The 15,376-nt window shown below is 41.1% G+C and overlaps 1 protein-coding gene across 2 annotated transcripts in view; it reads right to left on the reverse strand.

The window, feature by feature from the left end:
- Positions 1-15,376, reverse strand: part of ITGA2 (integrin subunit alpha 2) — a 50,282-nt gene that overhangs the window by 10,811 nt on the left and 24,095 nt on the right. For both annotated transcript variants that reach the window (XM_081929599.1, XM_081929600.1), the window contains exons 6-24: positions 15,184-15,311; positions 14,710-14,858; positions 14,287-14,437; positions 12,890-13,055; positions 12,558-12,631; positions 12,169-12,307; positions 10,628-10,773; positions 10,263-10,406; positions 9,352-9,555; positions 8,038-8,174; positions 7,589-7,728; positions 6,731-6,882; positions 5,651-5,761; positions 4,587-4,669; positions 4,086-4,227; positions 3,044-3,136; positions 2,068-2,144; positions 1,849-1,932; positions 1,069-1,171 (exon numbers count right to left, since the gene is read on the reverse strand). In XM_081929599.1, coding sequence (XP_081785725.1) covers positions 1,069-1,171; positions 1,849-1,932; positions 2,068-2,144; positions 3,044-3,136; positions 4,086-4,227; positions 4,587-4,669; positions 5,651-5,761; positions 6,731-6,882; positions 7,589-7,728; positions 8,038-8,174; positions 9,352-9,555; positions 10,263-10,406; positions 10,628-10,773; positions 12,169-12,307; positions 12,558-12,631; positions 12,890-13,055; positions 14,287-14,437; positions 14,710-14,858; positions 15,184-15,311 — 2,423 coding nt within the window. The remainder of the gene's footprint in view (positions 1-1,068; positions 1,172-1,848; positions 1,933-2,067; positions 2,145-3,043; positions 3,137-4,085; positions 4,228-4,586; positions 4,670-5,650; positions 5,762-6,730; positions 6,883-7,588; positions 7,729-8,037; positions 8,175-9,351; positions 9,556-10,262; positions 10,407-10,627; positions 10,774-12,168; positions 12,308-12,557; positions 12,632-12,889; positions 13,056-14,286; positions 14,438-14,709; positions 14,859-15,183; positions 15,312-15,376) is intronic.

Here is a 15,376-nt window from a genome sequence, read left to right on the forward strand (position 1 = left end):
ACAGTGCAGAATTTGGACTCTAGGGCAGAATTTGCCTTCCTAAAAGATTTCACTTAACCTTAAAAAAAAAAAGATACACAGCATTCTAATTCTCAATGTCAAAACAATTTTACAGAGACGTGCAGGGAGTATTTTCTCAAGGCATTCAGAACAAGGATTGCAGAAAGCTTCTAGGTGCCAAGGGATATGATTTCAGTGCTCCATACAGTTTTCCTAGCTCTTCTTCTCATTCTCTATAACGCTTCTTTTGGCCCATATACCCTCCCATTCCTCATTATTTAACATGTCATTTTTTTTGTTAAGACATTGGATTCTCAAAAACAAAATTCGGAAACCCTTGGATGCCAACAAAAAATTCTAAGCATAGAATGTTTGGGTTTTCTGGGTGTGAAGTCAGGGTGCGACGGCATGTGTGCATTTGGCTTAAAACTGGCAAAGTTTCCAAAACATTAAGCCTTCAGGCAAAGAATAGGCACAGGGCTTTGTATGCACAGCTGCAATGTGGAAAGGATGTTCACTAGTGAAACTCAATGAGTCCTTTCAGCACAGTCTTGTCAGACACACCCATCATCATTGTGTCAGATGATGAGGACCCTTGGCCACTTTCTCTCTTAGTGCAACACACCTCACTGAATTGTTGTGAGGATATAACAGGGTGAGGCCATGTATGTGGTCTTCAGATACTTGCAGCAAAGGCAGGATATTAATAAATGCAGATAAATTAAGAACCTAAACATAAAATCGGTCAGGGGTCCCTTTACCTTTTTAAACATAAAATAGCAGTGCTACTGGTGGAAGACCTTAAGTCTAGAGCAAAAGTAGAGCAGATGGAGTAGGTTTGACTTTCCAAATTTGCTCCCTCCCACATTTGCCCAGGGCTGTGCAGAAGCAGATATGTGGCAACCTACCCATGGCCCCCTTGTCCTTGGGACTGGAATGCCCTGCTTATTCTTGCTCCAGCCCAATAAGCTGCCCTTGGCTTAGTGCTTAGTTCAATAAGCTTTAGGAGGAAATGCAAAAACTAAATATTTCTTAGACATTTAAAAGCTAGCAGAAAAATTTACCAACCTTAACAGAAAAATTGAACGCAGGTCCAATTTCATTGAAAGTGTTCACCATTGAAGGTATGTGGTTATCCGAATAAACCTCATAAAAGTTCATTTGGGTAAACCTGAGCAGAAATAAGAGTAACAATAAGCATTCTTTTGGAAATCTTAATGTTTTTGTATTAAATCAGAGGCACTGAGTTCAGAAACATATCTGGAAGAGATTTATTTATATATTGGTTTCTTTTTATTACGCCATCATGGGGGATAAGCCTATCAGTGGCTATTATTCATGATGGCAGTGTACTGTGTCCAGTATTGGCAGCAGTATATAGGGCCGCGGGTGTCGCTGTGGTCTAAACCACAGAACCTAGGGCTTGCTGATCAGAAGGTCGGCGGTTCGAATCCCCGCGACGGGGTGAGCTCCCATTGCTCGGTCCCAGCGCCTGCCAACCTAGCAGTTTGAAAGCACATCAAAGTGCAAGTAGATAAATAGGTACCACTCTGGTGGGAAGGTAAACGGCATTTCCTTGCACTGCTCTGCTTCACCAGAAGCGGCTTAGTCATGCTGCCACATGACCTGGAAGCTGTTCGCCGGTTCCCTCAGCCAATAAAGCGAGATGAGCACTGCAACCCCAGAGTCAGCCACGACTGGACCTAATGGTCAGGGGTCCCTTTACCTTTACCTATGTCTTTATATGCCAGTTGCTTAGAATCACAAGTGGGATCACTAGTTTTTACAGTTGCCCAGAATTTTGACTAGTCTTGTTAATGCAAAAACTGTTGGTTGTTTTAGAGTTACCTTGTTAAGTGAACTTCTGCATCATAGCGAAGTGGAACAGTTAGGTTGACCTGGTTGTTGGTATCATCCTCTTCATTGCTTGCACTATCAATAACAAAAAGAACCGCATATTTTAAACACCCAATGCATTTATAAACACAGGCTGATAATAATACCTTAACTGTTGCTATAAGCTGCAAGTAACGTGCTGAAAATGTTATACGAAATATGATACTATACCTCAGAGCTTGAAAACGCAGAACTGCCAGATTCTGGAGATTTTTCAAATTAAAGTCAAAATGAACATCAAAAGATACCTACAAAAAAACAGAGATAAAAGATGAAATTAAAATAAGCAAAGCTACTTTCAATTATCATTTACGATAGTGACCTGGTTTGCACATAGCACTAAGCCAAATCATGGATTGGAATGAATGAGCAAACGTGAGTTCTCAGAGCACCTTCCCCAGTCCCACTGCTGCCAGGCTGCCTGGGGCTAAGCCATTGTTTATACCTGAACCCAGGTTCACTGTCTGTCTCGCTCTCATATACCTGTACATACTACAGTTGGTTTCTGTGCTTCAGCTGATCTGAGGTTGATATATTATACTAGTATCAACTTGTTAGTTTAGTTATAAAGAAGGGGCTAGCCATGGAAATAAAAGTATCACAGCTGTTACATTAGAATTTAATTTTCACCTATAACTATTAATAGTAAAAGTATTGCAATAGTTTGTGTTCAGCTTTTAGCCATCAAATATTTCAGCAAGTTACTTTGTGCTGAAGCTAAACACCGAGGGGCCTGTCTTAAAGAAATATTGATGAGTCAGCTGTAAATATGCATTGCTTTCCCACCACTACTAAATCAGAAGCATTGACACTGATGCAATGAAAACCACACTGATTCCTAATACTTACCCTGTTGGCTGTAACTGGTAGGCCAAGAGGTGCATTATACCTCTGAATTTTATCCTAAGGTGAATAAGGGCAACTATCCCAGTGAAAGAACCATAGTCTCCTTATGGTGTGCATGTCACAGGTGAGGGGGGAATCTTATGGAGCCAATTTTTCCACAAAGAAAATTCAATTGGTTAGAATCAGGCATAGAGAGTTCTGGGATGCTTGTTTATATCAGCAGAGCTACAATACACGTGCATGAAGTCAAAGCTGGTTGTTTCTGCAAAACCTAGAAATACACAGGAACTCTAAGACATACCTGTTGTCCTGTTTTAAACACAGGGTAGCTGATTTGGCAGACGACAAGCTGTTGGATAGTGGTCATCTGACATGAAACTTCAGTTCCATCTACCTAAAAGTAACAAGCAGACATTTTTCAGCGTTAAACTGTAGAACAGAAACAGAGGATGCTTGCATTATGTAGTGCTTACTCTGAAGTAAGTGGTTATAATACTGAAAGGCTCAGATACTGGCGTGGGAGAAAAAGTGCACAAGTCAGTTGATTTTTCCACTAAGCGTTAAGATGGCTGGCTCGTTTCTTTCTTAAGCTTGGAAAACTGAACTACTAGAATTAGGCTGCAATTCTAAAACACGATTACTAGGGAGAAGGTCCCACTAAACTCAGTGCGACTTCTGAGTAAACATGTTTAGGACTACACGGCACAGGTCTGATTTGTGACAAAATAGCACATTATGCAGTTTTGATATTTCAGGGCATATATTTTCAAGAGATTGGGTGGGATTCACACTCTAACAAAAGGGCACAAATCTAAAAGTACTGTATTTTTTCGTGTATAACACGCCCCCCTGTATAAGATGTCCCCTATTTTGGGGGACTCAAATTTAAGAAAATGGGGGGGGGGGTGGCGGCCCAGAGTTGTTGAGCTTTTTCTGGAGGGAATTGCACAGTGATGTTGAATAAAATTGCATTGCCAAATCAAACAAGCGTTTGCCCACCCACCAGCAGCAACCCGCAATCTCAGCCCATCCACAACAGCCCCTTCTGCAGCAACCAATCACCCACCCAATTACCACAGCACCAGCCAATCCAAAGCAGCCCTTGCAGCAGCTACCAATCGACCACCGAATCGCCGCTGACAAGCTCCTGCTCACGGCTGCAACCAATCACCCCCCCATGCACTATCTGTGTATAAGACGACCCCCATTTTTAAACATTATTTTAGAGTAAAAAACCCTCATCTTATACACGGAAAAGTATAGTAAATACTCTTCTAAAAATAAGAAGTCGTATTACTACCACCAATGACACTGGTAGAAACTGAAATAAACATTACACGTACGGGTGAAGAAGATGAAGCAAAAAACAAGTTTTCGGAAAAAGCAATTTGAATTCTGGTGTTGTATGCATTTTCCTTCTGGTTTCTCAGTTTCACACTGAATATCAATCTTTTGTTCTTACTGCTGATAACAAAGTGTTGTTTGCTGTTGCCAGGGAGGAAAAGGAAGAACATAAACACACAGTTAATGTGGTTGAACTCGAGTCTACAATACACACACACACACACACACACACTGGCGGAGGAAGAGGAGTGCGGGGGGAGCGCACCTCCCACTGCAGTGTGATCCTGGTAGGGTGCCATCGTGGGTGCCCCCTTGCCCGTGCTGGGTGCCCCGCCCCCATGGGTGGCGCCCCCTGCCCCAGGACGTGCACCAGCCCCACCCCCGCCTGGTCTCTGACCCCCCCTCCGGTGCCGGAGCATGAAGCTCTACCACTGTGTGTGTGTATGTAATACAAAAACCCAACCTGAAATGTTGAACCAAGATGCAAAATTGGGTCTTACCCATTATTTCCTTTCTGCTGAACATCAAGCACAAGGTCCGTATTGCAGACTTCATCCTCACCGCAATCTTTCACAAATGGTATCTACAAAATAAAAATTAAATTAAAAAATACTCCTATTTTCTTTGTTCAAGGTAGCGTGATCCATATTTCTTTTTGGTCTTCTTTGGGAACAAGAATGGGAAAGAAACTTATTGAATAAAAATGAAATAAAAATCCAAACAAGGTTGTTGTTTGATATTTATGGAGCTAAAAAAAAAGAAAGAAGGTAAAGGACCCCTGGACAGTTAAGTCCAGTCGAAGGCAATTATGGGGTTGCGGTGCTCATCTTGCTTTCAGGCCGAGGGAGCCGGTGTTGGTCTACAGACAGCTTTCCAGGTCATGTGGCCAGCATGACTAAACCGCTTCTGGCGCAACAGAACACCATGACAGAAACCAGAGTACATGGAAATGCCATTTACCTTCCCACCACAGTGGTACCTATTTATCTACTTGCACTGGCGTGCTTTCGAACTACTAGGCTGGCAGAAGCTGGGACAGAGCAACGGGAGCTCACTCTGTTGCGGTGATTCAAACCGCTGACCTTCTGATCGGCAAGCCCAAGAGGCTCAGTGGTTTAGACCACAGCACCGATTTAAGGAGATTAACAGCTCTCTTTGTTGACATGCTGCTGCTGCTGAGCAGACAGAAACTCGCCATTGAGGGCCGTCTTTTTCTGACAGCGGCAGGTTGCTATTTGCTCCCACCAGACATTTTGCAAATGGATGGTAATCCAGGAAGTATTCTCTGATGAAATTTTCAATGTGAGTCAGGATTTGGGGGCTTGTAAAGCTGTTCTCAACTGAGGCATTGCTAGTCCCTGAACCTTGTATCTGGGTCCAAAGAATGCTGACTCCTGTGCTTGTTAACAAATTCTGTGTATTTAGCCTAGTCATAGCACTGATGGATTTAGCTGATCAGTGCCACTAAAACAACCTAGTTTTCTGTTACTATAGTGGGACTCATATTGCTCATGTGTCAGTTTATGGATTATGCAGCAAGAGTAATGTGTGTTAATATACTTACACTGTAAGTAACAGATGCAGGGGAAGTTTTGTCAAGAGCAGGACTTGAACCAGGATTATTGAGGCCAATATCAACACGCACACTAAGAGAGTTGACAGCATCAGAGGGCTCCTATAAACACAAACATAGAAACACAAACCACCAGCTGAAATCAGTTCAGTTAATATTTCTCATATACACAACTGCTGGCTGAGAATACCTGTAATTCAATGGTCCAAATGATCTGATGTTGTTGTTTAGTCGTGTCCGACTCTTGGTGACCCCATGGACCAGAGCATGCCAGGCACTCCTGTCTTCCACTGTCTCCCGCAGCTTGGTCAAACTCATGCTGGTAGCTTCGAGCATGAGTTTGACCAAGCTGCGGGAGGCAGTGGAAGACAGGAGTGCCTGGCTCTGATAAATAATATTGAAGATTTTTTTTTAATACACTGCATTCTGCCAAACATTTTGTTTTTGTACAAGACTAACTTATCACAGTACTACCCCTTCCTAATTACATTTACCCAAACCATGGGGAGTGGCTGAGTGACTGAACACACGGCTCTAGTAAAGAGATGACACTCCAGACTACAATTCCCAGCACTGTATATGCTAAAGATGGCCCTGCCGAAGGTGGCTAACGCCTCCACAATAAAAAATAAAAGCAGTTGCAGTTAAAAACATTATCTCAGCTAGCTACCTCAGCGTTACCAGGAGCAGTGTTTTTAAGCCACCAAATGCCTAGACAGGGATGTCTTTATATTCCTCCTGAGTTAACAATTAGGGAGACAGGCACACTACACCAGGAACAGCATCCCACGTCCACCGAAAAGGCTCTGTCAGCACCAACTGGGCAGCCCCCAGTGGCAGCAGCACCTCTTCTGCCAATCCTAAGGTCTGAGATGGTTGTTATTGATAGGAGGTGATGGAGCTTATATACAGATGCCAGTGGAGCATTCCATCATATGATCTCTCAATGGCTGTCTGAAGTTGGACAGGCAGACTAGCTGCAAGCTGCAACTGTTATCTGCTGTTTGTAAGGCCACAACCATTCATTTCTACAAATATGCATAACATATAGATCAGTTAGCTAATATCTACCTGGACATTAAAAACATGCTCCTTGCAGTTCTCCCTGGAGCGGACTAGGATACTAGTCTGTAGATACCTCTCCTTATTTTCTTTAAACAATCCTCGAGAAGTCACTCGAGAGTACAAGAGATCAGCATCCAATGTCAGGTTGTATCTGATATCTAAAAAAGGGGAGAAAGGTACATATTTCAAAGGAATCTGTTTGTTCATTGAGAAATTTATATTGCACCCTTCTAATGCAAATGTATTACTCGGGGCAGCTTACAACAATAAAAAAACAACAACTTCAAACATCAGTTGAAAAACACTTCATATCTTCATGATCCTTTATAACTGCTCTTCAGCGGCCCAGTGAAAAAGAAGACAAGAGAAAAAGTTGTGAAGGAAAGGGAATTTCAGCTAGTATGAATTGTCAAGAACACCAGATAAAATTATCTCTCCTACACAATTATTCAAGGAGCATCTGGTTACCCTACTATGGGGTGGGGGGAGTTCACATATATTTGTTCATACACAAATAACTGGAATATTCAGTACTATACCTGCCCTGGTGATGCCCTGGTGCTGTCCACAGAAGGACAAGAAATTTAGCACTTTTGATACACCTTTTCAGTGGCACAACCACACATATCTCCTTTATTCTTTACTTGCAATTATTTAAAATATTTCCATCAGAAGTAAGAATTTTACTTAAATCAACAATGCAATCCTATACATGTCTACTCGGGAGTAAATCCCACTGAGTCTAGTGAAGGGGATCTTGCAATTGCAGCCTTACAGTAGTAGGTCATCTTGCCCCAACAAGTAATGCTCTTTTTTAATAATAATAAAAACAATCATGTAAAACAAGACTGTAGAAATACTTACCCACTTGATTTGTCCTGTGAGCAGGTCTAAAGGTTGCACTGAAACATATGTGGAGAACTACCTCTGTATTCCTGTTTAGCAAGCTTATCTTCTTCGGTGTAGCTGATACATGTATGGACACAGCAGCAATACTCTGAGACCTGAAATACAAACAGGCACATTTGCCTGTAAACTTAATTGCAAAAAAGGGAGATTTGTTCTGAGGAGGCATCTATCTAGAATTTATACTTAAAAAATCACCAGTCAATTAGGTTGCATTCATATACACACTTAATAGGGAGCTAGTCCCATAGAATATAGTGGTACCTCAGGCTAAACATATATTCAACACTGAGTTGAATACCACCCTAAATTTCTTTCTCTCATTCAGAATTAAGTTAGGGACTGGAAGAGAAGCAGTGGGAGAAGGGCCATTTGTTGCTTTTTTAAAAAAAATATCCACATCTCACCAGAGTTGAATCACATTTCCATCAGAGCCCACAGATACATCAGTGATCCCATCACCATTTAAATCACTGTGGCCATCTATTGATCTTCCAAAATACTGGAGCTGCTGTCCAAACGCAGGGTCTGATCCCAAAATTTTCTGAGAAGAGAAATGTTTGTATCAGGCATGTTGATGTTTTCAGTCACATATGGGTTATTTTGAGGATTCTCCCTTGCTCAAATGTTTCATATTAGCAATGAAGTCGTCATTATTGATTTTCATCATTGGCTTTTGAGTTAGTTTGAAAAGCACATGCATCTGACAAAGTAGTATCTAGCCTTGCAAACATAATTCCAAAATCAATGTGTTCACCTTTAAAGTGCCACAAGACCTTAACAACAAACAAACAAACAAACAAACAAACAAACAAACAAACAAACAAACAGTAGCTGTATGGTTACTTATTTCCACATTTTTAAAATTACTATACAGTGGTACCTTGGGTTACATACGCTTCAGGTTACATATGCTTCAGGTTACAGACTCCTCTAACCCAGAAATAGTGCTTCAGGTTAAGAACTTTGCTTCAGGATGAAAACAGAAATCGTGCTCCGGCGGTGCGGCAGCAGCAGAAGGCCCCATTAGCTAAAGTGGTGCTTCAGGTTAAGAACCGTTTCAGGTTAAGTACGGACCTCTGGAACAAATTAAGTACTTAACCCGAGGTACCACTGTACTACATTTATATTCCATTTTCCTCTGAGGAGCTCAAATTGGTGTACACTGTTCTCCTACCCCATTTTATCTTTGCAACAGTTCTGTGAAATACATTAGGCTGAAAGACAGAAACTGAGCCAAGTCACACAATGAACTTCATAACCAATCCTATCAAGCAATGCTAATGAGAGGCTGGGGATTATTAGATCATTTGAGCGCCACCAGATCTGAGGTCCTATTGGATGAGGCCTCCTCATCAGATCTTAAACTACAGGGAGGTTCACATGGGAATAGGAACTAAAATTTGCAATGAAATATTTTGTTCCTCAGAGTCATAGTGTAATGACATAGACTCTGTCATACACATAGTGTAATGTCCATAAAACATGGAAGAGACCAACAAAAAGAGAGGACAAATAACCATGCTCAGAGCCTAGACAAAGCTCTAAATCAGGGTAGGGGAATCTGTGGCCCACCAAATATTACTAGACTCTAGCTCCCTTCAGCCCCAGCCAACATAGCCAATGACTGGGTATAACTGTTCAGACCAGGGAATGGTTCAGACCAGGGTATAACAAGACCTTATCTATAGCATTCTGTAAAAAAAAAAAAAGTAATTTACCTGGGAATATTTAGTGTGTATTGTCCTCTGTTTACCATTGTAAATGTAGATAGCACCAGCATTCTGGTTTTCTAGTAGAGCTCCAACTATCACATCATTGAAACCATCCAAATCGATATCTGAAGCAACAGCAATAGCAGATCCATACCGAGCGTTTTCAGTCCCTTGAGGCCCTTCGAGAAGTTCTTGTTTGCCCAAAATGCCCTTTGAGAAAAGGACAGAGAAAGAGTGGGGGGCGTGTCATGCATTAGAGTTTTATGAAACAACTAGACAAATATTCTTTAACCTGAATGCAATTCTTTGAAAGAGAAATGGAATTTCCCAGTTCTTACAAAATAGAAAAATCAGATGTGGAATATCTTATTCCCTTGTCTATTTTTGTTGTGCCAACTATATAGGAAGTCCTAAAAGCAGACACAAGTAATAAAAACTTTCCATTAAGCATCTCAGGAATTATTGCTAAGGTAAGTAGCGTCTGCATACTTCCCAATATTATCAGTAATTATTGCTGTCTGCGTAAAATAGTGCAGTCATTCTATCAGGCTAATTGATCCAACTAAGGGGACTGTTTAAATGAAAGTCATCCTTAGTGGGTTGAAGGATACTGTGTTCAAAGATGTGCAGACAGCTTGAAATTTATTTATTTTTTTAAAAAATGAACACCACTTATCAGTCATTTGCAAGGGGTAACAAGGAGTGGATTTTATCTCCCCATTCTCCCTTGCCCATCAAATGACCAATTAGTAGAATTTCAAACATTTTGAAAGGTATCCATGCATGTAGTTACCCGAAGTACATGCTTTGGATGGGTGAGAGCCAAATGGAATTTCTGGATTATCCATAGACCAAGTATTTAGGAAAACATCAGAGCTTTGAGCTGCTCTCTTGGCAACCCAATATATTTTATGTACCTTTCTGACTGAAAACATATAGACTCTCCCTTCTTCTTTTTTTAACTCATTCATGAACATTGGTGCGCCAACCAAGAGCACATCTGTTACTGAATCGCCATTAACGTCCACGGAACATAGTACACTACCAAAGTAGGAACCAATCTGAAATGACAGAACATTTCTTATCAGACGGCACATGTCAGTGCCAGTTACAGCCATACATTGTAGTCGGATTTGTGCAGACAAGATACACAACTTTGGAAAGGCAAACTCGCAATGCAAGTAAATATCAGTTTTAAACCCTACTTGCGACAGCTGGTGCCTGTGACATTTATACATATATAACACAAAGAAGAAAATTCAGTGCCAACTTCTGCACTTGCCTGCTCTCCTCTTTGAGAATGAACAATAGTTACATTGCCGTGGACATCAATCTCATAAACCACCACTCTGCCCGTGTAGTTGGACCGTGGAGCACCAGCAACAAAATAGACAGTGTCTTCCGCTGAAAGAACAGCAACAGAATAACCTGAAAAGCAAAGTCATAGTTATCGTTATCAAGTAACAGTGGTGCAGTTGTTCAAAAAGGCAACCGAGCATGAAAAGTATTCTAAAAGTGAAATGTAGATTCTGTTGTGGTTGCTGCATGCCAAGGTCCTTATGACTTCTGGTCCAGCTACAGAAAGGAGGTTCTGATTAGCTGCAACCTTTGCTGAAAAAAACTTCACAGGGAGCATTGCTCCCTGTGACCTAACCACTCTGATACATATATTTTAGGACAAGTGATGATCTGGGACCATTCACATTAAAAGCCAGTCTCTGAAACAGATGGAACAATGGAGCAGGGGGTGTTATGCTCCCCCTACATACAGCTTCATGTTCTCTGTCATGTGGAACACAGCTGCATTCAGAAAGACCCATGTCAAGACACACATTAACACACATGTGAAGACTCCATAGCCCTCAGGTGAGACACCGGGGGACCTCCGTTCTTGTCCTGAATGGACCAGGAAGTGGAGTGCCACTTTATTTCTAGTTTGACAAATAGACAATTTACTACCCCATGATTTTATGGGTCTTTTTCTGTCCCAGATTCTGGGCTTTAGGAACCTTAAGTACCCAATTTTGACAATATTTCCTACTCCCATTGCACCCACTGAAAAGCTGTTTCTGGCTGTTTGAAATCCTCTGGAACAGTACAGGACTTGGCTTGGGGAGGGGGGTTCCATTCAGTAAGAGGGATTGGCAAGAATTGGGTGTCCTGCTTTTTGTGAGTGGAAGTGCTTTCTGCTAGCGCAAAGTTATCCACCAGACACAGCCCTTACTTAGCTGCCACATAATCCATTTTATAGCTTTTGCCTCAGCTATTTCTATTTTGATTATTTCTTGTCCAGAGTCTTGGTCTGAGAACTCTTTAGAGTTTTAGCAAGCTTATGGGTGCATATAGGGCTCGGTGACATCTCAAGAAAATAGCTCTGAAGTCCATAATGTTTTCCCCATTAGAATATTTAATCATAGAAATCGGGAGAAAGAATTCTCCATCACTTGCCAATATAATTCTGAAGTGACTGCCTTGTCACCACATGAATATTCAAGGACCCCCATGAGTCTGCAGGCTCTCCCCTTCAAAAGGCATGTAGATAAGAGTCAAAACAAGTTCCTAACACCCATATTGGTTTTTAGAAAACTGTATTTTATTAACCAATAAATTAGTTAAAAGACAAATTACTGTTCATTTAAAGAGAGCAAATGCTTGAAATTTCTGGCAACAGTTCTCAAGTTCAAGTATCTAAAAGAAAAGAAAATGCTCTGGAATGATAAATTTTTAATTGGCTTTCCACAGTTCTAAATCAGGAATGTGATAAAGAGTACCCAAGAACATTTGAGAAATATTTCACTCTGCCCTTTGAACCACCACCCTCACCTAAATAGGAGGTATGATTTCTGTCTTGCAAAACTTTTTCAAATGCTTCCTTGGGAAATATAGCAGCTTGTTTTGCTGTCTCCTGCACCACCGTTCCAGTCCACTCATAGGCCCCCACAGCACCCAGCATCAGAACTTCCTTAAGAGAAAGCAAAACAAAGGCAAACGGGAATTAAAATATACTCAGGTATTTTCAGTGAATGATTTTCAATGACACAAGAGGCAGTGACACATCCCCAACACAAGTAGTTTTCAATATACTTTTCTACTTATACATTTCTATCGTTTTGTGATTCTCTACCATTCTAACAGTTTCTTCAAGTAAAAAAAATGTAGTATTGTTGGCAATGTAAGTTAAATGCAGTGTTGGTTTACAAGCTGTTTGTTACCTTTTGCTGCAAGTATGAAGCACTGAATCCCACTTGTGACATTTCCATCTGGAATAAATCACCTTGATCAGTACCTGGTGGGGGGGAAGTGATGTTTACTCATATGTCTATCACCACAGTTACAAATAAATTTTGTGACACACTGATTTCAGTAGGTGGGAAACCTGTGCCCCCCCCCCAGATGTCGTTGGATTCCAACTCTTGTCAGAACCAGCCAGCATGGTAAAAAGCCAAGAATTATGGGGGGTAATGCAGCAACATCTGGCAAGTAACAGGTTAGCTAGCGCTGGATAGGATTGATTAGTAGAAAAGGAAACTCTTTATTTTAGTACCTTCTATGCTGAAAATTCGCTCTCCCAACGTTCCTGCTTCTTCTAAAAGTGCCGCCTCAGATGACACATTAAAGAAATATTTTGATGTGGGAACACTGGCAATTCCTTTGATTTCTTTGATTAAATTTCTAGTATCCATGTCTTGTCTAATTAAGTATCCTAATACCTTGAAGGGGGTGGGGGAAGAATGATCATGTGAATTTTAATAAGAAGCATTCAGATACATCTATATTACATACTTGTTACAGAACATTTTTGCCTCCATTTTGTCCCTTTACACAACTTCTACTGGGCATAGCAGATCAAGTGAAAAGGGCTGTCTACCCAGTCACCACATGCTAACCCAGTGGTGAGCATGTTGGGTGGAGGGTACATGCATTTGGAGGGCAAGTGACTTGCTAAAGGAAATCACATTTTTCTTACTACCTCTGTTACTACTTCTGTTACCTCTGTTACTACTTCTGTCTCGGCACCATGTATTTCTCTGCTAGGGTCATACTGGGGGGCGGGGGATAGCACTTTGAGGGCATTTCAGCAGTTCTCACTGATGCCCACTTCAGACATTACTTCACGTGTGCCTCACTATAAATTATTTCCTTGTGTAAACCACAATCAGGGAAACTTTTAAAAATGTGACATTTTCTTGATGTGGTTAGACTTTACGTTGTTCCCATCAGCTGGTGAGGTTACAATTAGGTGGGTCACACAAGCAGATAACTGTGTGGAGATGAATACACAAAGCATCTCTTTTGACTGAAATGGATATAGAAGACCAAACTGAAGACTTCTGTATGAAGAATGCAGCATCTATAGAGCTATGAACTTGACAAATGCATATTGGGGATGAAAATACATTTCAGTTTCAGTTTCTCCATGCTTCCCATTTTTCCAAGCTTAAGTACAGTTCACTCCATTTCCGCACCAATTTGCAAAGTTTTGGTTTAAAAGTCTGCATGAAAATTCAAAAGCATTTTCATGCACATTTCTCCTGATATGTACATATATGGATGTACCGTAACTCCCTCAAATATATACACGTTTACAAGCAAGTTCTCCTAATATAATGCAATTTTGTACAATAGTTTCACTGATACATGCATCTTTCTGCACAGTTTTGGGTTGGAGAACTGCATCCCAAAATTTGGAGAAGTTCAAAATCTGATGGATAGCTGTAGTCCATCTTGTTTATTGGTTTGGGAAGTGTGAACTAGGCAGGTTTGCATGAAAATTTGACTCAAACAATTCCCCCGTCCCCGCTCCCTATCCCTTATGTATATTCCTCACAGAGGAGCTATATTCTAGACTCATTGTCACAATTATTTTAGTCCCCTTGTAATCCATGCATTAAAGATAGCAAGGGCTAAAGTTACAGTCGCAATAATGAAAGCCTTACTTACTGCTATGCCAAACCTAGTGATGTTGTCCTCATTACATTTAGTTATCACTTCTTGCATATTCGAGCCATCATGTGATTCACCATCTGTCACAACAACCATGACTTTAGAGGCTGTTGGCCGCCCACCAGCTTCTTTTGAGAAAGCGTTACGTCTGTAATGAACAGCATATGTTATTTACTATATACAAATACTGCTTTTTACGCATGCTTTCACATAGTACTTTTACCACCAACAGAGTGAAGATGCAGAAAAACAGCATCACTACAAAATCCTTAGCTGATATCAAGTACATTAGCATTAAAAGTTGTATTCAAACATTGTTTTAATTTACCCTCACATACAGATATATATATTTTTTGTCAGCGATAGAGTTGTTCTGTTTTAAATAAAAAAGAGAATCAGCTGCTATTCGGTGTGCTTTACCTGGCATATTCAATTGCGCTGAATGTATTAGTTTGGACCCCTCCGTTCTGAAAGGTTTTTGACATTGCTTGTACAACATCTCCTTTATCTTGGTAAGTACTCAGGTTGAACACTACTCTTGGGTAGACACCATACTGAATCAAGCCTACCTAAAATTTCAGATAAAATTAAGAGGAAAAAGTGTTACTAAATAAACCAGTGCAATACATCTATAAGCGCCAGTTCCCATCAGCTCCAGCCAGCATTGCCAATGGCCAGGGAAGATGGAAGTTCTAAATTCAGCAGAATCTGGGGGGCGGGAGCGGGACACATGTCCCCCATGCCTAACATTAAAAAGGAAGCTTTACACTGCCAACTCATACATAATGGGCTGTATCCAATGGTGGCTTTGCAGTAACAGGAAAGACACCCCCCCAATAAGGCATGGCGCTTCAGTTCTGCTGACCCTACCCCCTGTGCCCCAATTCTACGCACCTGAGTTTTTGTGGGACCTATGTCTAAACCTTGAACAAACTTTTTCAAGAAATCCGACACAGCATGCCAGGGATGAATGCTGTTTGACTCATCACATACCACCACCACATCTATGGCAGAAGAACATTCTGCAAAAGAAGGGGATAGAAAAAGTCTGAGCCAGTTATTTTAGCAGCATAGACCCTTGTCTCGT

Source organism: Podarcis melisellensis, assembly GCF_964234715.1.
Source record: "Podarcis melisellensis genome assembly, chromosome: 11".
In the NCBI taxonomy this organism is placed as follows: Eukaryota; Metazoa; Chordata; class Lepidosauria; order Squamata; family Lacertidae; genus Podarcis; species Podarcis melisellensis.